General features: G+C 33.5%; 1 protein-coding gene across 2 annotated transcripts in view; it reads left to right on the top strand.

The window, feature by feature from the left end:
• PCDH7 (protocadherin 7) overlaps positions 1–25377 on the top strand; it is a 263878-nt gene that overhangs the window by 121175 nt on the left and 117326 nt on the right. Inside the window, exon 2 of one of the 2 annotated variants that reach the window (XM_085223343.1) lies at positions 8857–9049. In XM_085223343.1, coding sequence (XP_085079469.1) covers positions 8857–9049 — 193 coding nt within the window. Of the gene's footprint in view, positions 1–8856; positions 9074–25377 lie in introns of both variants that reach the window. The other variant, XM_085223342.1, reaches the window with a different exon arrangement.

Below are 25377 nucleotides of genomic sequence, written 5' to 3'. Positions count from 1 at the left end.
TGGTTCTTACAATTCACAAACAGTGGGTTACTTACGTGATAACTTGACAATAAATGTATTTTCATAAGAAGGCAAAATAGTGTAATGAAATTATTTTGAATCTATGTCGCAAATTCTCGCTTATTCTTGAGTTCTTTATGCTTATCTTTTAACAGCTACCAAGAAGAGCTCTTCTGAAATGCTTGAATATTGGCTTTCTTTAAAAGCCACGTAAATGTTTAATCTTTGTAAATGAACTTTTGTCTTATATTCTGATATAAGGATTCTATCAGTAAAGAGTATTGTATCTTTGAGAAAGGGGTGCTTTTCATATTATTTATGTCTTCTCTGTTAATCTTCATGGAAACAGTAAGCATGCCTTTTGTTTGTTTACTTGTAAAAAAGGTGAAAGTTATGAGGACCGTACTTAGTGAACACAGATAGGATATTAGGGTGCTGAGAAATCATTTTTTTCTGATTCATAAAGGCAAATTTGGATAGGGGTGAGAGGTAATATTTGAGAAAAAACATTGAATTTAAAAGGAAAAATATATGTTTAAAGAAAGTAAAGAAACCCATAATGGAAAATGCGTCATGAACAAAATTTTAACATGTTGCATTGGGCATAGGCGAATAGATATTAGTAGATTTGTGTTTCATTTTTATACAGAACGAACGAAATACATTTCTGGTTCATGACCAGGAGCTCATAGACTCCTCAGATTAATGAAAATGTTACCAATATAAAGGACAATAATGCAGAGTGTTCTTGTTTGTAGAGTTCTTATTTGATAGCATAGATGATGCTTGCTAGAGAGCTTTTAATATCAGAGTATTTCTGATTTTATTCAACTTCTGTCTGAAATTGCAATCATTACTACCTTTTGCTAAGTTTATAAGAAAAAAAATCGGTTATTCTTGTGAGTGTGTTTCTCCTCTTCTCCTCTCCTGTTGTAGTACTTGTCTCAGGTGTTTCAGTCTTGTCACTGAAAAATAATGCCTCTTAATTTTATTTCCTGTCAAGTTTATATTAACCACAGCAATAGAAAGTTAGAACAGTAGAAATAGGTCATTTGAAGGGAAGAAAGAGTTGTGTGGATTGGATCTATTAATGTAAAATAGTAATTGTTCATTAATATTTTGTTGTCTTTCAACAAACTTCCAGAATTAAGATTGAATAGAAAGAAAAGGATAATGACTTGTTTTATCAAAATTCAAGGGCTTAAAAAAACCTCTTTGAACTTACATGATGAGTTGATTTAACTCTTCTGCCTTTTTTTTTTTTTTTAAGATCTATCTTATACATACCTCAGAATTGTTGTGTTAGTCTTGACATTGATTGACTCTGTGAAGCTAACAGGAATTATAACATTTTTTAGGTATGACTCATCACTGGCGCTTTCTGTTCTTTGGCACACACTCAAATACAAAAAAAAAAAAAAAAAAAAAATCAATGTAAAAATAAAAACAGTCTTTACTGTGAGAGTGGAAGAACACTGGCAGTGCTCCGGGAGACTGTGGAGTCTCCATTCTCATAGGAATTCAAAACTGACTAGACATGGCCCAGTGCAAAGTGTTGCAGGTGATTCTGCTTTAAGCAAGGAGGTTGGACTTGATTACCTCTAATAGTGCCTTCCAGTGTAATCTGTTCTGTGCTTCTGTGAAAAATCTGAGCTAGACAGCTCCTTGGCTAACTTAAATCAAAGCCTAAGATATCATGTGTGCTTCAAAGACAGAAGTCACCTAATTTGAGTGAAAAGAAAAACAAGAGCTTTAACTGCTGATCTTGCAGGGGTTTGGTTAATGCCCAAGCTAATGCTGAGTGAACTAGTAGAACTATTCAAAATAAGAAAGCTTGATTTAGCTGAGTATTCAGCTTGCACTAATTTTTTATGCTTCTCAACTTAAGTTTATTCCTGGATTGTATTTTATAGTTGTTTAAAAAGTTTTCAAAACCCTGCAGCTGTTGAGGTGAAGGTGTGGCAAAAGCAGGGAGGCCTGATAGAAACTTGCAATTTTTATTTAAGTGATTCACAATGAAGACAGAAAATTGCCTACACTTGTTATACTTGTTGCACCTTGTTACACTTCGGTGTGTCTACTTTGTGTCCAGAATCAATTGTGAGAGAGCTGGCTGAGGAAGGATTGATGGTGGAAACACTTGCTCTCAGTTTATCATAAAAGGAACACTTCTGTCATTATAATCGGAATGAACCAGGATTAAAGTGTCACATCTAAGCCTCATTTGACTGTATGGATATATTGCTTTTCATCTAGTCTACCCATGGTCTGTCCCTGATGCCTGTTTGTGAAATTAGGGTTCTTCATGAATTCAAAGTGTAATGTCATTTTACTTACTAACATAGAGTTAGTCAATGCAGACTATGATAAGCACTGTATCTCAGGAAAAAAAAAAAAAAAAAGTTAATATGGCGTAACTGCAGTGATTTTTGTACCGAATCATAGAATCATAGCATGGCCTGGGTTGAAAAGGACCACAATGATCATCTAGTTTCAACCTCCCTGCTATGTGCAGGGTCACCAACCAGCAGACCAGGCTGTCCAGAGCCACATCCAGCCTGGCCTTGAATGCCTCTAGGGATGGGGCATCCACAACCTCCTTGGGCAACCTTTTCCATTGTGTCACCACCCTCTGTGTAAAGAACTTCCTCCTAACATCTAACCTAAACCTCCCCCGTCTCAGTTTAAAACCATTTCCCCTTGTGCTATCACTATCCACTCTTATAAACAGCCATTACCCCTCCTGTTTATACACTCCCTTCAAGTAGTGGAAAGCCTCAGTGAGGTCTCCCTGGATCCTTCTCTTCTTCAAGCTAAACAACCCCAGTTCCCTCATCCTTTCTTCATAGAAAAGGTGCTCCAGCCCTCTGATCATCTTAGTGGCCCTTCTCTGGACTTGTTCCAAGAGCTCTGCATCTTTCTTTTACTGGGGGCTCCAGGCCTGGATGCAGTACTGCAGATGGGGCCTCACAAGAGCTGAGTAGAGGGAGACAATCACCTCCTTCTCCCTACTGGCCACCCCTTTTTTAATGCAGCCCAGTACACCGGTGGCCTTTTGGGCTGCAAGCACACACTGCTGGCTCATGTCCAGCTTTTGTCCACCAGAACCACCTTTTCTGCAGTAGCTGCTCTCAAGGAGATCTTCCCCCAGACTGTATAAGTACCTGGGATTGCCCCAACTCAAGTGCAGCACCCTGCATTTGGCCTTATTGAACCTCACTTGGCCTTATTCCTTACTGCTGGCAAGGGGAGAAGAAAATATCTGGTTCATGAAGAACAGCTGAATCAAAGTAGTAATGGTGATTCACCTTCAGGATGTAATGCAAGGGTTCATCTTTCCTCTGAGATCTGATCATCTCCATGACAAGATGTAATTAGAAATAATTCTAAACTTTCAGAGCGGTAAAATTAGCAGATGTCTTGTATTCCTACTATACAATGTTTGCTGTGAATCCAGCACTAAGGACTATCCTTAGTAAAGATTGCTGTGGAACTAGTAAAGGCTAAGGATTGCTGTTTCACTGGGAAAGGCAGGCTTATTTGGGTAAAGGTAATTCTACCACATTGATTCACAGTGCTGGCAGATGGACCTATGTTAATGTTGTGCACTGAAAATAGATAAAGCTAAACATAACGCACATAACCCTCTCCTCTCTTTGCATGGGCATGTGCCTTATTTTGTCAGCACTTGGAAATTTCCTGTGGCAGTTTTTCTGTGGAATGTTACTGACATAATGTTATCAATGGAAACACAAAATTAAGAACATTATTTGTTACTCCTGGTTAAAATGTGGGTTTATATTTTTGCAATTATGATGAATATCTGTTTGAAATATTAGTCCTGATATCCACCTTTCATCTCTTTAGTTCATCTCATTAGTATACAGTTTTCTTTAAAGTTTTATGGACTGAGATCTAAATGATATAGAGATTAGAACTGTAATATTTGTACTGGCAGTAGAAATAGAATACAATTGATATGTGTATCATTCATCAAGTATGAAAGAGAACATAAATGCTTAACTCTCTGAAAATTTCTTTTAATTCCTATTTCAAGTTGAATCTCTATTTCTTGTAATAATTGTGGATGATCCAGAATGTTTGTGGCTCAGCGTGCCTTGGCTACATGATGACCCCAGGCAAGTGGTTTTATTTGGACAAGGAGGTTTTTTACCTCCTCCATTTAGATGTGTAGTAAATGTGAAGATAGTCTTTGCATCCCATCTTTGAATTCTTAAAAGTCTCCAGGATCTCTAAGTGTCACTCTCTAGTTATCTATAGATAGAGCTGAAGGTGTGTTTTCCTAGGAGTAACCTGAATAAAGGGCAGGATCTTCCTATTTTAAGAATGGGTTCCATTGAGTTTAGCTCTGTGTTACGGTGCATTGCTTTTATTACTTCACTTGTAATCTGTACTAAAAAGCCCTTAGCATCTTTTAAAGAGTGATTGCTAAACTGTTTCCTCTAGTTTACTGAGAGTCTGATAGTTATCAGATTACCATATGGCTATATATAGATAGATCTATAGGGCCTTCCAAATAGATCCTTCAATGTTTTCTCACAGAGGTTTGGTAACAGACAAACAAAACTATGGGAAATTATGAGATCTGCCTCCTTAATGCGCAAGTTTTCTAATCTCTTCACAGTATCTCTAGCAGAGAATTTCTTATCTGAGTTACAGTATGATATTCATAAGTAACCTACAGGATAAGGATTAAGTATATCCAAATTGTAAGTTCACAAAGTTTGTATCATTGGTTTAGAGCTAAGTAGTAATTGATATGTAGCTACAGTGTTCAGAGTTTCATTATATGAAGTTTTGGTCAGAGTTTGCAGCCCATGGACCAAACAAAATAACCGTTAGGGTTATTTATCAAGTGATAATATCATTTCTAGAACTCTAGTCAAGTGGAAATTTAGGATTCTTTTATATATATACACACACACACTGAAAATTCATGATAGCTTTTATATGTGTATGTATATAAAAGCTATCATGAATTTTCAGTAATAGAAATCTTCTTAAAATGGAACTTCAAAAAACTGTTTAGAAATAGATGATCTTTAATGTGTTTATATCATGCTAAATTTGTTTCAAAATTTTCTGTAATGTGTATCTTATGTATGTACTCACTAGTACATATTACGTATGCTTACTCATATGTTATAGTAGACAATATGGGGGAGAACATACAAATTACTTTTGCTTGTATGAATAATTCCACATTATATTTTACCATTTCTTTTCAAAGATAAGAGTTGCGTTTTATACTAGAACTTGTTTAAAATAAAAATGCAATTCTCTGTCAAGAACAAGTATTTGGATATTCCTTACGTCCCCAGTTGTACAATTAATGAATTTACCAATACTATGGTATAGCAGTATACAATTAACAAATATACAGATGTTAAGGTATAATAGAGAGCTTAGCCATGATGTTATTACACCAAAGCAGGAAACAGAAATGATAGGTACACACACCCATAACCTGGACTTCTGATGGAAACTACAGTGGAGTAGATCTCCAGAAGAAATCTTTCTCTACTGGCAGTCAGCTCTTAAATGGGTCTAGGAGAGGTGGAGCCAGGCTCCACCCCTTCCTGCAGCACAGGTAAATTGCCTTCACCTGTGCTCCCGTGGCTGACTCATTGCTCACCTCAGGTGATTAATCAGAGGTTCAGGCCGTGATTCAGCAGCCCCATACACCCAGCCATTTTAACTGAAAGCGGATTTCTTCAACCAAGAGTATGTATTTATTACAAATAAATACTATTATATTAATACAAATATAGTATGTATACCTATAGGTATATATCACCCATAGAGCCTGAATCCCTGACTTCACAGAAGGTATAAGAGCCAGTGTGCTCACTTGAGAGACTGCTAAGAAGGGGAAGACTGTAGATTTGTGACTTCTTGTAACACGAGGCAGATAACTCTTCATTTGCTTTTGGGGGGTAAATGGGGTGAAAAATTTGCCTGATGAAGCATTAGAGAGAGAAGCCCTCTTGTGAGGAGTCCCATTTGCTGATCTGACCTGATATGTAGGCATGTATGCAGTTTGCCAGGTGCTCAGATGCAGGATGTTTTGAAGAACCTCCTGAGGCTTATTCATCCCTCACACTATTATCCTTCTCATGCATCTAAGCGTTAGTGGCGGTTTCTGAGGACATATTGACTGTATCATTGCTAGCCAGAAGAGAAAGAGCATGTGGGATTAAATGGTGTCTCTTGAATCCTAACATAGATCACTTGGGTCAACAACTGGTCTTGTTGCAAAGGACTTTTACTTTCAGATCCTTAAACTAGGAATGGCTGTGGAAGGAAAGTAAAACTCACAGTCAAGTAAAAAAGTGATGGGCAGATATGGACAGCAACGAGTGCAGGGCTGTAGTTGGGAGAGACACTTCCATAATAATAAAACAAGATGAAAGCAGGGCTGCCTCAAGCATGCCATATGTGCATAATTTGATGTGGACTGGGAAACAAGCAGGAGGGACTTTAGCTCTGCATGCAGTCACAGAACTACAACGTTGTCAAAATTAGTGGGCTGATGCGAAAATAGTCATATTGGAAAAAAACAACAGAGCCTCTCAATAGATATGAAATACTGTCATTGTCCAGCATCTTTTCATGTACTTAGAAGTCCACTTTTGCGAAGTACAAGAAAAGAAATGACTGCTTTCATAATTAAAACAACAACAAAAATGATAAAAGAAAGTCAGTTGCTCACCTCTAAAACCATGATGACACAGTGTATTCATTTAGTTATTTCTCTGAGGTAATTTAGTGTGTATAAATGGTCAATTATACAACACACAACCCATTAAAATATGAAAGCGCAATGCAAATGACAGTTATCTTGTGGGACAGACTATTACAAAATGGCTTTATACTTTCTTCATGATTTAAAACCATTGTTAAAGGTTTTAGCTCAGCAAATGCACCCTTCTGAATACTTGTGGAAGAGAAAGATCTTACTGAGAAACTATGGGGGAAAATATTCAAATTATATGTTTTACATCTAGGATCTTAACATAGCAGTTGTAGTTGTCCTCTATGGTTTATACTATTTCCTCTTAGGTCAGTGAAAGGAGCAACAAGTCGGAACTATTTTTAATGTGTTCTTTTAATGTGCATTATTTGTTCTCTCCATTCTTCTGTTTTACTTTGCTTCGCTATTGTCCTTGCATTTGATATAGCACGAAGCATTAAATAAAACTGCTGTGAAAGCACTTTCCATTTGAAGAATAGGGATCGTTAAAAGGTCAGAGACTCACCAGAAGAATAGTAGCACTCATATGTATAAGCTTCTGATCTACTTGTGTCAGGAAGGCTTAGTCTTTTTTTTTTTTTTTTGGTTTTTTGTTTTTTTTTTTTTGATCCTAACTTTTTATCTTCAGCATTAAATATTACATTATATTTAAAAAAAAAAAAAAAGTAACAAATATTACTTCCAAGTGAAACTCCAGTCCTCTACTTGTAAATCTAACATGATCTTCCGTTCTATAGGACTAGCATAAGTGTCTGTAATTAGTGTTTCCTGTCTTCTGGCCTGCATACGTTTCCACCCTATAGTGACCAGAAGTGCCAGTAGGGATGATTCATGGCTGTGTCATTGTAACAGACATCTGGAAACACATCTGAATATGATGGGAAGTTCTCTCAGACTTCACTTCCTATACATAAGAAACTCTATATAGTGTTCTGTAAAACAGATCTGTCAATGTTTATTTTAGAACATTCATTCTATAATATATATATACCAGCATGCACACATTTTACATATATATATATAAAATACAAATACATATATGTGTTTGGACATACAGATCTACACAGTAAAATTAGGTCCTACATTAGAATATCAGATGCTTTTCTGTGATTTTCTGGTCTTTCTAGTCAGTAAATTATTTTAAACATATTGTTAAATTATTTCAAATGCATTATTACTGCTGTAGTGCAAGTGCAGTTTAAATTGTAGGAGAATCCTACAGTTTAAGAAACCAAAAGGTTTCTTAATGAAAATCCTACCTGCCTTCACTGTCCTCAGAAAAGTGAATGATCTACTCTCCCACTTTCTAGAATATTCACTGATTTTTGAGTTCAGCAATTTGACTTCTTGAACAACATTTGTATCTGTCATTTTAAATGAATACAAATCTATAATGATCTACATTTGCACAGTCCCAGTGGAAACAGGCCATGTCAGCTATGTTTGCAAAACTTTAAAGTCTTCATCTGGCAACACCCTCTATCTCCAGGCATGTTTTTTAGAAGCTATGAAACCAAACTCCTCCTGTCTTCCCCCCCTTCCCCTCTTTTTTTTTTTTTGTTTTTGTTTTTACTTTCTGATTTCAACTAGCATCTCAAACTCAAATAAGTGAATTTGAAAAATGCTTATGAGTGTGCTGCTATGTTGCTAAAAACAATATTGTTTATATGTATGCGAGCATTTATACACATCTCCACACTCTCTTATGTGTACGCATTCACACACTGTCGAGTACCTTTATGCAGTCTGTTATGAGCTCCATTCCAATTGTTACTACTGAGTAAAAGAGAATCTGAATATAATTTATAAACAATTATAACATAGTTTGCTTAGCTCATGCAGATGTTTGAAAGGAGGCTGTTCAAAACTGCATGACGGTTCTTGGACTGTCTATAACACTGAAACTCCCCAGGCGTTCTGTCCAATGGCCTTTTAAGGACTGTACTTACTGTTTGATTTAATTTAGACAAAATTGCTTAATAAGTAAATGTTTAAATATTAGTTTGCTTAAGTCATGTTTTGAGAATCAGTTGTTCATAGACTGAACATTTCAGTGACATTCAGAATCTTTTCTCTTGCAGCCATTTCGTAGAGTGACGTTTTCTGTTGTGAGTCAGCCTCAGGACCCACATCAAGGGTCATTGCAGAGTTGCTATGACAGCGGTCTGGAGGAGTCAGAAACACCAAGCAGTAAGAGTTCATCAGGGCCAAGACTGGGTGCCCTTCCACTCCCAGAGGACAACTACGAAAGGACTACGCCGGATGGCAGTGTTGGTGAGGCAGAGCATATGGAAAATGGTAGGGGCAAACACAACATTCACACACATAATCTCACTAGCAAATGATTCTAAGTAGACTTTTGAAAGGTCAGTCCAATAAATAAATAAATATATTAAATAGTTAAAATTGTAATTATTTTAAAGATTGTTAAAATACAGATATACAAAATAATGGGACATAACACTACTAATAAACCCAGAATTTTCTTCTCTTTACACAATTTAAAAACTATTCTGCAGAAGCAGTTAAAATCATTTAAAAAGTACCCATAGAGATCTGGGGAAATGGTAATTGAATTAAATTCCTTATTTTCCATTTTAGATAAAAGAACTATATATCCTCTTTTCCTATTCTTTTTTTGTTTGTTTGTTTGTTTGTTTTTACTGTTGTTCAAAAACTACTTAGGAAATTTCCCAGAATGTAATTTGTACAGCATCAGTAAAAAGATAGTAGGATTTTAAATCTCCACTCAAGAGAATTGTCTTTCCCCCAAAATATTGTATAGCTTGTTTCCAAAACAACACTGAGTGTCAAGTCCATTCTTAGTATTTAGTTAAGAAAGATATTCCTTCCCTTTTCTTCACACTTTATTTTGTACAATATTTTTAGAACATCTAATTTAAATTCAGCATCTATTTTTGTAGAAGGGGAAAATGTTGAAACCTTATATACACTCTATTAAATTTTCATCAATTACAAAATAAGTGTAATTTAATTCACAACTTCTGTTTTTCTTTTTATCTAAAAAAATCTAGACTTGAAAAAAATCTTTTGAATTTGAAATATATAAACACTAATTCCTTTTCTGCATTTAACTTATTGGCTGTAATCTAAAATTTGTTGAAGTCAGGCATGGAATTCACTGTGTTTCAATTTGCCCATAAGCAATAAAATAAATTATTGTATGTCAAAATATACAGATTTTTTGCTAGCCAATGAAATAATGGGTTTGCTAATCTAGTTGGAATTGTTGGATATATGGAATAGGGGTGATGTATTCACTGGTATAAGTTGGATGAATGAGTTTGGCTAAACACATTTCAGTTTTTCAGAGGCTAGAGCACTGGTTAATTGTTATTTGCTTTTTCTCTTTCCTGAGATAGACATATTGACCCAATAAAAGTATTTTGCTCTATGTGGTAAGATATTACCAAGTCTAGTAAAAATGACTGAATAATGTCTACAACACTCTATATTTGCTTATAATATGAATTCCCCCAAGAAATGAGTAAATAATAAAAAAGTAAGATGGTATTATCCAGTGAAACATAAGATATGTTAGGTTATATATAAGTGTGTGTGTACATATTCTATTTGGTTGTTTGTATGAATATATATCTTTATATTTCCTTTTTATAATTGAGTGATGAGGAAGAAAGTGATTATTACTAGAAAAAATATCAGAAAAAAGACTAATAGCTGTTACATCTAAATTAGGATTATTATCTTATTGTTTGTTTTGTAGTTAGGTTTTGCGTTAATAACTAAATAATTTTCTCATTCCGGTGGACATAAAGCAGTGTAGTTCATTGGTGGACATTAAATTCAGAGTTTAGAAAGCATGGAGTGCGTCTGAACCAAAAACTGGATAGCCATAATTGAACATAATTTTTAACGTACTCTGTAGCCAATGAAAATAACCACACTGAATTGTAATTGAAAATGGAATTGCTTGAGAGATGTGTAAAACTAAAACAAATCAGTTTATTTAAGTTTTTTTGTTGATGTTGAAACTGACATTGCATTCTAATAGTTGAAGTATTTAAAATAATACTTTAATTTTTTGAAAGATGATCATCATTTTGCTAAGATGAATTTGATTCAGTTTTAAAAATAATATAGATAAAAATATGTAGACATATATAATATTAAATGAATAAGCAATTGAAAACAAAAGTATCATGATGAAAACTGTATGGCAGGACTTGCATATAATAGTCAAGGATTCCTTCTACTTGAACTGAGACCTTTGAAAGGTTGTTGACAGATTATGCTCTATGGACTTCTGGATTTTTCTGTCACATTTTAAAAACTGGATTTCCACAATGGCATTTAATCTGCCACTAGAAATTTGTTACCATTAATCCATAAATAATGACGGAACAGGATAGAATGAATGTATTTTTGTTACTTCATATATGCAGTATCTGACATTGGAGTGAGTTTTCTGTGACTGGATTTTTAAGTCCACTTGTATTTTAACTATTTGAAGCACAATTGTATTGGTTAAATTCTGATAATATAATCTTCAACATTAATGGATAATTCTGACAGAAATAGAATTGGAATTGAAATCTATCTAGTGCTTATTCATCACATTTAATTGAAATCTAGGTAAGATACACTGTTTAGCTTGATTAAGTTTTAATCAGAATTTATACTGGATTTTCCTTCAGATTATCCATGGAAAAGGCACTTTCAAAGCTATCTTAATTTTTAATTATTATTACTTCAGATATTTATCATTTAATTTCAGTTGGTATGATAAACAATATTATTATAACTAGTTGTTTTGCATTTCATTTTGAAATTTGAAAAGATAATTTTCAGCACAGTATGATAACCCCCCAGATATGTTTGATACATTTTTGTACAAGATAAGATAACTAAAAAGACCATAGTTTTTACAGTTAAGACAAATGTAAGAAGGTTAAGTTCACTACGAAAGTAAATATGAAATTCAATTTTCTATTTGCTGTTAAGATGCTTCTTTTTACTTTCTCAGGCAGGATAAAATGCTGTAAAGAAACAGCTGGCAGAGGGGTTACGTTTTTTGAGAATACTCTGTATATTGCCTACCAGCCTATATGACTGTCAGATGTATATTTAAGTTTTGTTCTGATGATTAGCTATGGTGTCAGATGCAGGAGGAAAAAAAAAAAAAAAAAGGAACAGAAGAAAAAAAAATGTTAGCAGATTGACTGTGAAAATTCAGAATGTAAAGATCTTGTTAATTAGTAAAATCTGCAGAACTATAAGTAACTTCTGAGTTAATTTATCCCCTGCCCTTGGAGATTTCCTTACAAAGAATTCTGCTCATATGTGTAGCCTTTTACTCTTATTATGCTTTTAGGATGGCACTATCCTAATGTGAATTTAACAATAATTTTCTCAAGGACATTCTTATTACAATCATATTTGTATTTCAAGAGAAAATACATTACCATGGTAAATGAATTTCTTTGTCTTTTAGTCATAGTGTTCTTTTTATGACAGTGCCTAATGTCCCATATCTCAAAGGAAGAAAAAAACTCCAACACACTAACAAAAACCCTATGAGAGATCTATGGCAGATACTTACCCATGATTCTAACAGTTAATAGTTAGCATGTGCTTTAAAATGTGACTTTCTGAAAGATAACAATAAAAAAGAATCTAAATTATTACAAGCCATAACCCCTCTTCATGGCCTGAATAATATTTTTCAATAGGGAGTTCCTCTGATGGCTATCAAAATTGTTTTTTTATTTTGCTTTTTGTACTTCTTTCTCATATTAAGCAGTTTTAGGAACTGTTCCTTTTTATCATTATAAGAAATTAGATGGAAATATTTCATTTTTCTTTTAAAATACTGTGAATATTTATGTTTTCATAATATATAACTTTTATCTGAAATATATATTCCTAGGCTTTTCAGTTTTTGACTATCACATGCATGTATATTTTTTCTTTCCTTTAGCTTCTGCTTTTTGTTCTAATGTAGGGGTAGATGGAGATGAATATTCACCATTTGTGAATATTCACAATACAGGCTTTTATTATTAATTTCTATTATAAATTGCATATATTATGTCTAAACAGAAATTTTCATTCTTCTGTTTCATGCTCATCTATATAGTTTTGCCAAATCTTTCTCATGTTTCTTGCAGCCTTCTTAGAAATATTTGACTATACTTCACTTTTTCAAATTTCTGTATTCTTATTATTTATTTACACGTATAGTGGCCTAATCAGTTTCATCCTTTGTTCCATTTAGCTGGAGTATCTGTTGAAACTGTAGCAGATTTGACTCACATGCTCTTCTCCGGAGATTTATTTCCATGCAATCTTAATTAGATGTTTTCTAAGCCTGATCTCTCTGTTCATGCTAGCTCAGGTATTTCTGCGCAAACGTACCTTCAGTCTGCAGTGTAACATTCTATGCAAGTCTGTATTTCAGTATCAGATATGTAAAGATACTAGAACAGCAGTCATCTCGGTGAAAGAAAGAAAATAAGGGAATGGTTTACAGCTGATACTTTTAAAGGGAAAATGGAGTCAAGAAAGATTAAGGGATATGTCTGAAATCACACAGGAAATAAGGGGCTGAGTTTGAAGAAGAGCTCAGAATTTCAGTGATTCAGTTACTTGACTCCCACTAAGTCAGTGGATAAACTACACTTCAGCTGATACATAAAGAACTAAAGGGCAAGAAAGAGAAGTGCATTATCTAGGTTCTTACAGTTTGGTAATATTCTATATTCATAGTGATGATTTGAGATTTAGACTATAAGCACTGAAGTTCCAGTGTGTAGATAAGTAGTTCATGGTATGTGAGATAATGACTTGAAAATGTTAAAGAAGTTTTCATGATTAATAAATGTACTTTATTTGTAACAGCCATGTCTCACTTTTACTTGAAAGGTAGCATATTTATTCTCTGGATGAAATAGTTAATAGCGTGAAAGAAAGAACCTACTAGTTTACAGAATCCATTTCACTTTAGGATTTTACAGTGATAATAAAAATACAGGTTAACGTTCTTGAAGAATTAAATGTCCTTGCTGACATTAATTGACTGGTCTGATAAAATTTTTTGCAGTCCTGTTCCCTTTTGCAATGTTCTGTTCCCTTGAAAAGTTGAACATGAATAATTCTTTTTTAAAACTGTTTTAAAACATTAATATAAGTAGCACTTTTGAGGGGTTGAGTCAAGTAAGGGTTTTCAATGCAATAATTACATGTTAATCATTATTTTTTTTTTTCTATATTATTTCTTACATTTGCTGTTTCTTAAATGTTAATCTGCATGTATGAACCCAAAATATCAGAAAGTATTTCATAAATTATATAATCTACATACATAATAATTATTATCCTTGTTTCTGGTAAATCCTAACCTATAATTATGCACAGAATGATCTCTGGATTCTGTAAACCTAGCAACATACATGGATAATGTTTTGGAACATGTATTTTCTTTGATTGATTATGTCTTGAACCACTTTGTTTTGAAAATGAAGTATTTTGATAAGTTCTGCAACAGGCCATTTTATAAGAGGAAAAGAAAGCAAACCAGTTTCTCAAGCAGAAGACACACTGCAAAGATGTTATACTAGTGTAGCCTTATGTAAGAAAATGAATCTGCTTGGGAAGAACTTGACTGTTTTAGTCTTTGTTCTTTGTTTTTGTTTTTGTTTTTTTCAATCTTTTACCAAGTTCAATTCAATTATTATTTCCCTATGTTTTCCTCCAGAAAGCAGAAGAATTAGAGTAAATGCTAAAGCTAATTTTTTATTTTGATTAAATTAAAAATTAACTATTTAGACATAAGGAAAAACTTTTTTTCTCTCAGAGAGTGGTCAGCCATTGGAATGGCCTGCCCAGGGAGGTGGAGGAGTCGCCATCCCTGACAGTGTTTAAGAGACGTCTGGATGAGGAGCTGAGATAGGGTTTAGTGACTTATGATAGCAATGGTAATGGGAGGACGGTTGGACTAGATGATCTTGGAGGTTGTTTCCAACCTTGTGATTCTATGATTCCTTTAAATGATCTTACCTCATATGCCAATAACTTTCCTCACTGATGAAGTGTACACTTTACTAACTAATATGCATAATAATACTTCAAAATTCAAAATTGCCTGATATTCTGTAAGAGTTCCTGTGCATTCTGAAAAGTTATATGAATATACTTGCAAAGAAAATGAGAGAAATGTTTTAATTTTTTTACAAATTGCAAGTGATTATATATGTTTTACATATATTTTAACTTTATTAGGTTAATAGAATAATGTAGAAGGTTAAACTATTCTTCTGAATTACATGGTATTGTGCTATATTTCATCTTATATAATATTCTGTTTACATTCTACTTCATATGCATAATGCTAATCAAAAGACCAACTGTGAGCAGAAATAGGCCAACTGTGAGCAGAAATAACAATCTGAATTAGCCAGAACAGTATATTATGTCCTCTGTCCTTACATTATTATCTTCTGTGGCCATGTGACCATCCACAGAAATACAAACAAAATCAAAGAAGGAATGCATATCTTTTGTTGGAAACCTCCCCCTATACATTTATAGGAAAGCTAACAAAGAATTCTGCTTTTTCTTTTCTTTTCTTTTCTTTTCTTTTCTTTTTTTTTTTCTTTTCTTTTCTTTTCTTTTCTTTTCTTTTTTCTTTCTTTTCTTTTCTTTTCTTTTCTTTTCTTTTTCTTTTCTTCTCTTCTCTTTCTTTCTCTTTCTCTTCTCTTTCTCTTCTCTTCTCTTCTTTCTTCTCTTCTCTTCTCTTCTCTTCTCTTCTCTTCTCTTCCTCTTCCTCTTCCCTTCCCTTCCCTTCCCTTCCCTTCCCTTCCCTTCCCTTCCCTTCCCTTCCCTTCCCTTCCTTCCTTCCCTTCCCCTTCCCTTCCCTTCCCTTCCCTTCCCTTCCCTTCCCTTCCCTTCCCTTCCCTTCCCTTCCCTTCCCTTCCCTTCCCTTCCTTCCCTTCCCTTCCCTTCCCTTCCCTTCCCTTCCCTTCCCTTCCCTTCCCTTCCCTTCCCTTCCCTTCCCTTCCCTTCCCTTCCCTTCCCTTCCCCTTCCCTTCCCTTCCCTTCCCTTCCCTTCCCTTCCCTTCCCTTCCTTCCTTTCTTTCCCTTTCTTTCCCTTTCCCTTTCTTTTCCTTTCCCTTTCTTTCCCTTTCTTTCCCTTTCTTTTCTTTCCCTTTCTTTTCTTTCCCTTTCTTTTCTTTCCCTTTCTTTTCTTTCCTTTTTTCTTTTCTTTTCTTTTCCTGAAGAACATTGTTCTTTCTCATGCTATTCCAATGTCATTTTCTCTATTTCCTTTAATACTTCACTGAAGAACAGCATATGGCTCTTTAAAAAAAAAAGAAAAAATAAAATTACAAGACTCGTTCTTCTAATCCCAATTTCAGTACTCTAAAAAGAAAATACGTACAGCAAGAAGTGCACTCTGCTCTTAAAGCCAGTGCATTGTTATCAGACACCTTGAACTGCTTTTAACTATAACTTGGCTTTCTCGTAATGCCTTTAAAAAATAAAGTCATATTCAATGATTTGAAATTGGAGAAAGGCTTTACGGTCTTTAGAAAGTGTTCTGGCTGTTATATCTGTTAGGGAGAAGCAGTGAGGGAAGGGTTTATACTCATGCATGTGGGTGTGAGTGAATGCATGTACACATCTTGGTGAGTCAGATCTTTCTGCAAATACTCATGAGATCTAGATAGTTGCACTTATATAACCTACTTCATCTATGAATTTCAAATCCACTAAGAGACATGGGAAAGGACAAATTAAAATGAGAAATGGAGAACGAAATAATCAGAAAGTGAAGTAGGATGTCCAGTGTCATCTTGTGAATTGCTCTAAGAATTAGAGCCCATAACTTTCAGTCCTCAAGGACACCATCTTCCAGTCTACAGTCAAGTTGATACGAGTCTTGCAAAAGACTTAGTGGAGTTAGGCTTTTATCCAAGTCTTCCATGTCAACTACTAGCTCAGGTTGCCTCCCACTGATGCAGACTGCAGAACCTTTTGATTCTCTTGGAGTCTTGAATGTGGATGCAGGAAAAAATGTATTCCAAAATTTAGACCCAAAGAAGAGACATCTGGTTTATGAATGGAATATTTAGCAACCTTTGCATACAGCATAGCCTCTTTCCTGGAAAAAATCAAATGCAGATAGTCTACAGAAATTTATTTTTTCCTCAGTTCAGAGGAGGCCTTTCAGCACAATATATTTTGCCACTTCTCTGTACTTAATGACAATTTCTTCAGTTTCCTGGACAATATTATATCCTTCTGTCCCTCCTAATCAGCAAGTATAATGACAAGCTGAAAGAAGTCCTTTATGGGGAAATAGGGGTATTTCTTCATTTTGTATTTATTCTAAATGTTCTTGCCTATTGGTTACCAACTACTATTCATTTTTTAAAATTATTAATCACATAAAAAGTATTTTTTTTTACCATATAATACATGTATAAAATATATATTCTCCTATAAGTTTCATGCTTTAAAAGTTGCGGTAGTTTTTTTGTGTATGAATTGAAGAAATCCAGAGAAAAATCCTGCAATCCATTAAAAAAAAAAATAAAAATCAAGTATTAATTATTTTATTGCTGTCCAGAACAAAAATCTGACATTGTTTTTAAAATGTTTTACCTGGACTGAAGGGACAAGACTGTATCTAATTGGTCATAGAACTGAATTTAAATAAATCATAACATTCACAAAGATTTGTGCTTAAAAAGCAACATTCAAATTCAAATCTCAAATGGAATGGGTTTATGTATAAATTACATTATAAGCTAAACCTTGTTATATTAAGATTTCATTTCTGGTAATAGCAGAGAGCAAGTACACAGAACAGATAAGCGTGACCCTGATTTATTGATAAATATTAGTATAGCAGTTTCTTAGACAGTTTGATTTGCATACCTAATATGTTTCTTACTCAGTTCTCTTAGATTTTTAATTAAATTCTCTCTTAATTTGTGTTAAAGATTTGTAAAGCGACAAAAAATACAAAAATGTATAGAAATGAATCAATTTTCCTTTTCTTTTAAAATCCAGAACAGTATGATATGTGACATTTGGAGTTCTGAAATTCCTATTTAACAGAAAGTAATTGCTTTTCAAGAAAAATATCCATTCTTTAAGGACCAGAGGATTTCAGAGGCAGTATAATGTAAATTTAGACATTTAGGTATGGCTGAATATTACTATCACATCACCTACATCTGCTTTGGTTGAGTACCTAGAAAAAGAATGATAGCATATGCTAGAAGAAAATTAGTATTAGGAACTTTGAGAAATTATAGAAATTTATTAGTATAAAAATTTAAAATAAAATTCCAGAGAAGAACGATCTGATATTGGCAAGTAGCAACAGCAACAGAAAGGAGTTTAGGTTCAAGCATAATTCAAACAACATTTGTTGTGTAATTTGTTTTGTTTTGTTTTTACTTTGGAATGGAGTATTGAATTCTAATGATACTAATTGTAAACCTTATATAACTGTTAATTTGAAACATGCTGCTAGAAATAAATGAACATTAATCACTCATCCATTCATGTTTAAAAGATCTGCCCATTCTCACAGTGCTTTTAAGAATTATGGAAAGGAAAACATATCTCAGTAAGTAATAACAGAAAATGTATACTGGGATAGGTGATTCAAAACTATTTCTTTATGTGATATAAAATGACTGAAATTAAGGCACAAGCATGAATATCTGTTTGGATGAAAGAAGTAAAATGTAAAGGCAGTAACAGAAGAACTATGTTTATAGAGTTAATTTATTTTGCTAGTTCTTTGGTTGCTCTTGCAGCTAAACATACTGGCTTTCCCAACTTGCTTGTCTTAACCTGTTTTTTGCTATATCTAAGGAACAAATCAACCCTAAAGAGCCCCGAGGGGGTGCTTGTTCTTTTACTAAGCAATCTGTATTATTTCATCAACAAGGAAGGGAAAATCAAAGTGCATCATATCTAAAATCACATGTAAACAAGCCATTGGACGAGCTTGTACCAAAGTGTTTTCTTTTCCTTTGTTTTTTCTTGTTCTATGGGTTTATGACTGACTTATTTTCTTGACTGATGGATTTATTTTATTTTATTTTATTTTATTTTATTTTATTTTATTTTATTTTATTTTTTGTACAAGACAGATTTGTCTTATAAAGACCAATAGTGTCCATAGAGGAAATCTTGAAAAAGGCTTTTTAAATAGAATCTGAAGAAGCTGAAAACTGTGTGGTACTTTTGTCTTGCAGTCACACTACCTTTAAAGTGTTCCAAATGTACTGTATGTTAATTGTTTTATTATGTAGCGGCTATTTACTTGCAGTTAACTCACATTGCTTTTGAAGAAGAGAAAGGGTCCCCTTTTGGGGAAGTGCAGTGGCATTTACATTATTAAAAGATGCTGAAGTAACATTTCAATGGAATTTGACATTGCAAGCTGTTACTACAAATTGAAGGCAAAGATATCTGATGTAATTTCACATTCCACTGCTGTCAGCTTACAGCAGTCTTCTTTTCTCTACATGGTGAATAGAAACGATTTTGTTTCAACAGAATATTTGAAAAATAAACTTAAGCATATATCATATACTACTTTATTTATATCTTTCAATGTTTAATTATTTTAGCAGTGACAATCATTTCGTGCTGCTGAATTACATAATCTGCGCTACCATAATTTTATACTTCATCTATTGCAATAGTAATGCAGGGATTATTGTGATATGCCAGTAAACTTGACAGCTCTGGGTATGTGTTTGTTTCTCATAAACAGCCACAGTTCAAATATATGAGAGTAATAAAATAGCATTTTTTTTCATGATGAGAGGTAGAAAGCAAGAGACAGAGGTGTAACCATGAATGACATTACATGAGCTGATTTTTAAAATGAAAGATATTTATGTTGTTTTTCAGGATGTCTGATCCAATGCCCCATAACATGGTTATATTCAGTGTCATTTTATTACTACATTAAGATTTGTTTTAAAAAAATATCAAAACCAAATGTTTTTGTGCTTACTGAAAATTTGTAATTGCATGATGATAGAAATATCATTATGGTTTGTAAATGTACAAGAAAATATTTAAACTATCCCGAAGCACTGGAAAGTAGCATTGAGTAATCCATCTGACAGTATCCAAGGAGTCTGCTTAGTGTGACTTGCAAATATTACAAACTCTGCTGGGATCCTATTTCTAACGTGTTGATGTATAGAAGTGTGGTGGACTGGCAGAGGAAAGATACAATGTGAGCTTTGGTTCTACTCTTAGAATGCTCTGGCCAGCACTGAGATTTAAACAATTACCATAGGCTCAAATAAATCTGAAAAAAAAAACAAAAACAACAACAACAACAACAACAAAAAAAAAAACCCAGCATTTAACAATTTTGCCATTTTCTGTTATCCCTCCCTGCTATTTCAAAAAAGAGAGACAAATAATCTATTCTACCTATAGTTCTCTATATAGATGATACCAAAGTTGGAGGAGAAGTCAAATTTTAATCTGTACCAAAATGTCTTCTGTGTGTGATTTGATCTGAGAGGCTCAACAGTGTTCAGAGGACATCAGTAAGATTGAGGAAACCCCCGTGGCTCACTGAGACTTGCAATAAAAGTGCCTGTTTTAATGTTTCTGCTGTTTTCACTAGCATATTCTCAGAGAAGAGAGAATCCTCACCTCAAAATCTGGTCTCAAAATCTTCAATATCTTGAGCATTGAGAGCATTGAGAGGGATTTCTGGGACTCATCTTCCTCTACTAATCTTGAAAAGATTAATCATTTACAGCAATTAAGCCACAAACTCTTGTAGCGAGTCTAAATCTGAGTTATTTTTACTTTTCCACATCCCACATAAGACTAAAATTTCCTTTACACAGTACTACAATAATCACTTCTTTTTCAGAGGGAACTATGGGCTGCACAAGGGATGAAGTATTTAAGCACACAGTGTTTCTAAATTTCAACTGTAAGGAGCTAGATTAAAACTTCATCCACACTGCTGTAACAACTGTGTGAAGAAGGAAATTACACTCACTAGAAACAGCTAAATGTAGTTCCATCCTTAAAGGCATACAGGCCTTATATTTTGCAGCAATTCTTCTCTTATACTTTATGCTGAGACAATAAAAACAGCTTACGTAGAATCTATTCTACTAGGGTAGACATTATTGATGGGTAACAGGTCACTATGTTATAACTAAAACTGTTGGTTTAGAATTATAGAATTATAGGAAATAGCTAAAGCTGTTATTTTTTAATATTTATTTGTTTATGGACACTTTGATCCAAATACCAGTTGTGTGCTAGAACACATGAAACTGTAAATCCTCCAGGTGCTGAGCTCCTTGTATATAACAGAATCTTAATGTCAGAGGCCATGGTAAGCCTCCATCTAAAATAAGCAACATCCAAACAAAAACAAACACAAAACCACAGACCAAAACAAAACCCAACAGAACATCAAGCAATAGATTGACCTCAGTAGAGCATATAAGCAATATAAGGTTGTGATAGTTTTTATTTACCTTCCTATGTCTCATTCCTAACACATTTCTCATTACTCTTGGAGCTGTGACTTTAGCAAAAATAACAATGTTTTTGTAAACTGACACTTCTGTAAGCCCTAGAAGACACTCCTATAGGAAGTATGGAAGAAGTTCATTGAGGTGAAAAGTAAACATTACTACATTTAGATATTGTCTTGCTATAAAACAAGGTCATGATCAATAGCAAAATATTGTTTATATTTCTTTCTTCCAACAGCAATCATAGTCTTAGCTCTGTACACAACCAGTTCTGGAATGGCATGACTTCTTTTCCTATAGCATTACTCAAAATGCTCCTAAGCTCAGTGACAGCTGTGATTAATTGTGTTATGAAAAATCTGGCAAAAAAAAATGCAATGGATATGCCTTTAAGACTTGAGAAAAATAGATATGCTAGGATACTCTCTATTATTTTGAAGGAAAATTTTGAGAGGACTGTTTATTTCATGTTTTTTTCTCTCAGCTTTTCTGCTGTTAAGTTATATGAAAGTTGTAGTGTATTTTCTAGTTTCTGAAATCTGAACTTAGACTGAAATCTTTGCAATTACTACTCAAGTAAAGAAAATTATTTTTTATCGCTTTAGTAGAGATTTCTTCCTACCTTCCTTTGATGAAGGTAGAAAACTAAAATAGAAATGATTTTATAGCTTTTATTTGAATAATAATTGGTAAGCAGCTTTTTACAGAAAAAAAAGTTGGAAAAAAAGTTGTTTCATGTGTTGCTTGGATTATGCTGTTTGTATTCTGACTATTCTCACTATTCAGACAATCTCTATATTCATTGGGTTTTCCAAGCATGTAACTGCAAACAAAGGCAAGAAACCCAAACCTAAACAACAACAATAACAAAAAAAAACAGAAGCTGAGGGAAAGGATATTCAGTGACGTGATATGGCACCAAGTATTCATTTTCATCAGTAAATATATTCCACCATAAATGAGAGAAGTGTATTAAATAAGCTAAACTATGCATGCCCATCATGTTGATTTTAGAATGGAAATGGCGATGCTTGATTCAGGTGGAGTTATTTCGACCCTTTCCAAGATTAGCTGTTTTTTTCTTTTGTTGTTGTTGTTCTGTTTTGTTTTTCCCTCAAAAGTTTTAATATTGACAAATATATCTACTGTCTGGGAGTATGTTGGAAATAGTGTGGAAAGTTTACAAAGCTTCCACTACTCCACTGGCTGTGTGAAAGACCTTTTGTAATTTTGACTCCAAACTTGCTCATAATATAGTAGTTTTCAGGAGAATTTGGATGTGTTTCTGTCTTAGGTATCTAAAGGATATAGTTTTTGAACAGTAGCATTTTCTAGTAAGGTATACCGTAAGAATGCTATTGATTCTAATGTAACACGATTATTTTGCTGAATGATTTGGTAGGCTTAAGGAATAATTACCCTTCTGTTATACACGAATAATAGCTAATACTAGTAACATAACGTTAAATTATCCTTGTATGTGTTTAAATTTTTTTTTCAGCTTTTTGATTAAAAATGATAGTATATTCTATGGTAATTTTCAAGTTCAAAACAAGAAGCAATACGACAAATTGTGTATTTGTGAAGATACCTGTTAGTAGTACTGAAAAGCAGATTGATATTTCAGTTTGGGTTTTCAAAAAGTTTAAAAATTCTCTGTTTTCTGAAGACCTTTCAGAAACATATTAGCCAACACAGCTGCAGCTTTTTAATTTTTGTAATTGTAAAAAGGAATGAAGAAACTTGCAGCAGATAATTATATGACATATATAACCATTGAATAACCATTAATGTGAAAATAACTTCAACAAAAGTAACTTTCCAGCATTAATTATAATAAATGAGATTCTTTAGTTGGAGAGAATGTAAAGGGCATTTTATATTTATACTTAAAGTTTTTTTCTTCTTACACTTTAAAGTGCAATAAATCTAGCTTTTTAAATTGTTTGTTGCATTCAATTGAAGGTTAAATTCAACTAGCTAAGAATAATTATAATAGGAGAAAAATTACATTAAATGTTTCATTATACAATTTTTAAAAGAAGATTGATTTTAATGGTTTCAAGTACATAGATAATTCAGTGTACATGGCAGTGTTTCTCTATACTTTCTGATCTGTTGAATTGTTTTCCTTGAGTTGATCTGTTGAAGTGTTTTCCTTGAGTTGATCTGTTGAAGTGTTTTCCTTTAGTGTCAAAGAGTCTGATTCTAGAAGGTCATGCACGCTTTCCTTCTTAGTGCATTTATGAACCTTTCAGTCGTAATTTCATTTTTATGGAAGATTTCTTGTGCTTACAGACCTAGTGAAAGTCTTAGAACTATTTTCTAGTAGATGAAATCCCAGTGATTCCTTTATGTATAAATATATATTTTTTACTTTAAAACACTGGCTTAAAAGATTTTCCTGTACTCAAGGTAATATTTTATTCTGATCTATTCATAGGCTAATTTTTAAGCTTACATCAGGAAGGTGGATACAAAGAGAGAGAGAGAGAGAAGGACTTTCATTGCAAGAAACTTGAATTTTTAGGAAATATTTGCATTCTAAAAGTGTGTGTGTAGTTCTTTTTTTGTTGTGTTTTTTTTTTCCCCTGGGAAAATTACAGAAGATTTGTTTCAGTCAAACTTGATTTAAATCATAGGTTTCTTTATAAATGAATTCTATGCATGAAACAGAATATTTCATCTTGATATTGCAGGCAATAATATCCCACAGCATATTTCTCTATAATCTTAGCTCATTTGTATATGCTGTATATGTTGAGATTGTAAGAGTTTCCAAATCTTTCCATTTTTTCCCTTCTTTTACATTCAGTTTCACTACTAATGGGAACTGTTTTTAATGCTTTTATGTTCTTTATAATTTTTGGAGTTAATTTTACATTGTATAATGACTTTGAAAGTTTTTTTGTTTGTTTTTTTTTTCCTTTATTTTAAAATTATATGAAAAAAATGGAGAGGAAATCCAATCAATTTATAATATATTGCTTTTCTTTGGAAGAACGTTATTTTTTTAATTTCTAGGTTACTCTTGATAGTTGTATAGGTTTAGAAATCCCTTGGGCTTTTTTTTTTTTTTTCATCCTTTTTCTATAAGTGTTTTTTTTTAGTCAATAGTTGATTATACTAATATTAAAGGAAATTATTTGACTTTGAGTATAATAAATGTCAAAATTCTTATGTCTCTTGTGGGTGTTACCATCGTCTCATGATGATCATATATCATACCTTACTGACCTTGCAAGGGTACAAATATAAAGCAGAAGAACATGCTGTAGGAGAAATATTATCACTAGTTGGTGAGTTCCTGTTTTTTAGTAAAATGTCATGCAAACTATTAATACCAGATGTAGACATATGTAAAAATAAAATTCCAAGGTGTTTTTTTTTTTTTTTTCCCTAGTGTGCTCAGGGAAAACAAAACAAAACAAAAAAAAACAGAGCAAGAACTAACATAGGATAATAATTTTTCCTTTGTAATTATCCAAACAAAATCTATCATGAAAAGATTACACAGATGATCTAGTATATGACCTAATTCTTTGATTTCCTGGGTTGTTCCCTGCAGTAGCATACGCGTAGCAACATGCAAAATGAATATAGATATTTGCCACTTAGGTCTCCAAACAATACAGGACCAGTTGTTACATGTATAAGGATCATATAAAAAAATAGGCTCCCCAGGGTGCCTATGGTTGAGTTGAGGTGGTTGAGTGACCATCCCTGGATGCGTTTAAAAACCGTTTGAATGCGGTGCTCAGGGAAATGATTTAGCAGAGGGTTGTTAGAGTTAAGGTGGTATGGTTAGGTTGTGGTTGGAATCGATGATCTTTAAGGTCTTTTCCAACCTGAACGATTCTACGATTCTATGATTCCAGTAGTCTTGGTGCCTGAATCACCTCCCTGCAGAGCCTGTATTAGTGCCCATCCACCTTCTCATCAAATAACCTGTTCCTAACACCCAATCTGAGCCTCTTCTGATACAGCTCCATGCTGTTCTCTGATCCTGTCACTATCACCAGAGTGCAGAGCTCAGAGCTGCCCCTCCACTCCCTGTGGGGAGCTACA

This window comes from Meleagris gallopavo, chromosome 4 (genome assembly GCF_905368555.1).
Source record: "Meleagris gallopavo chromosome 4, MGAL_WU_HG_1.1, whole genome shotgun sequence".
Taxonomy (NCBI): domain Eukaryota; kingdom Metazoa; phylum Chordata; class Aves; order Galliformes; family Phasianidae; genus Meleagris; species Meleagris gallopavo.
This window is presented reverse-complemented; position numbering and strand designations above follow the sequence as displayed.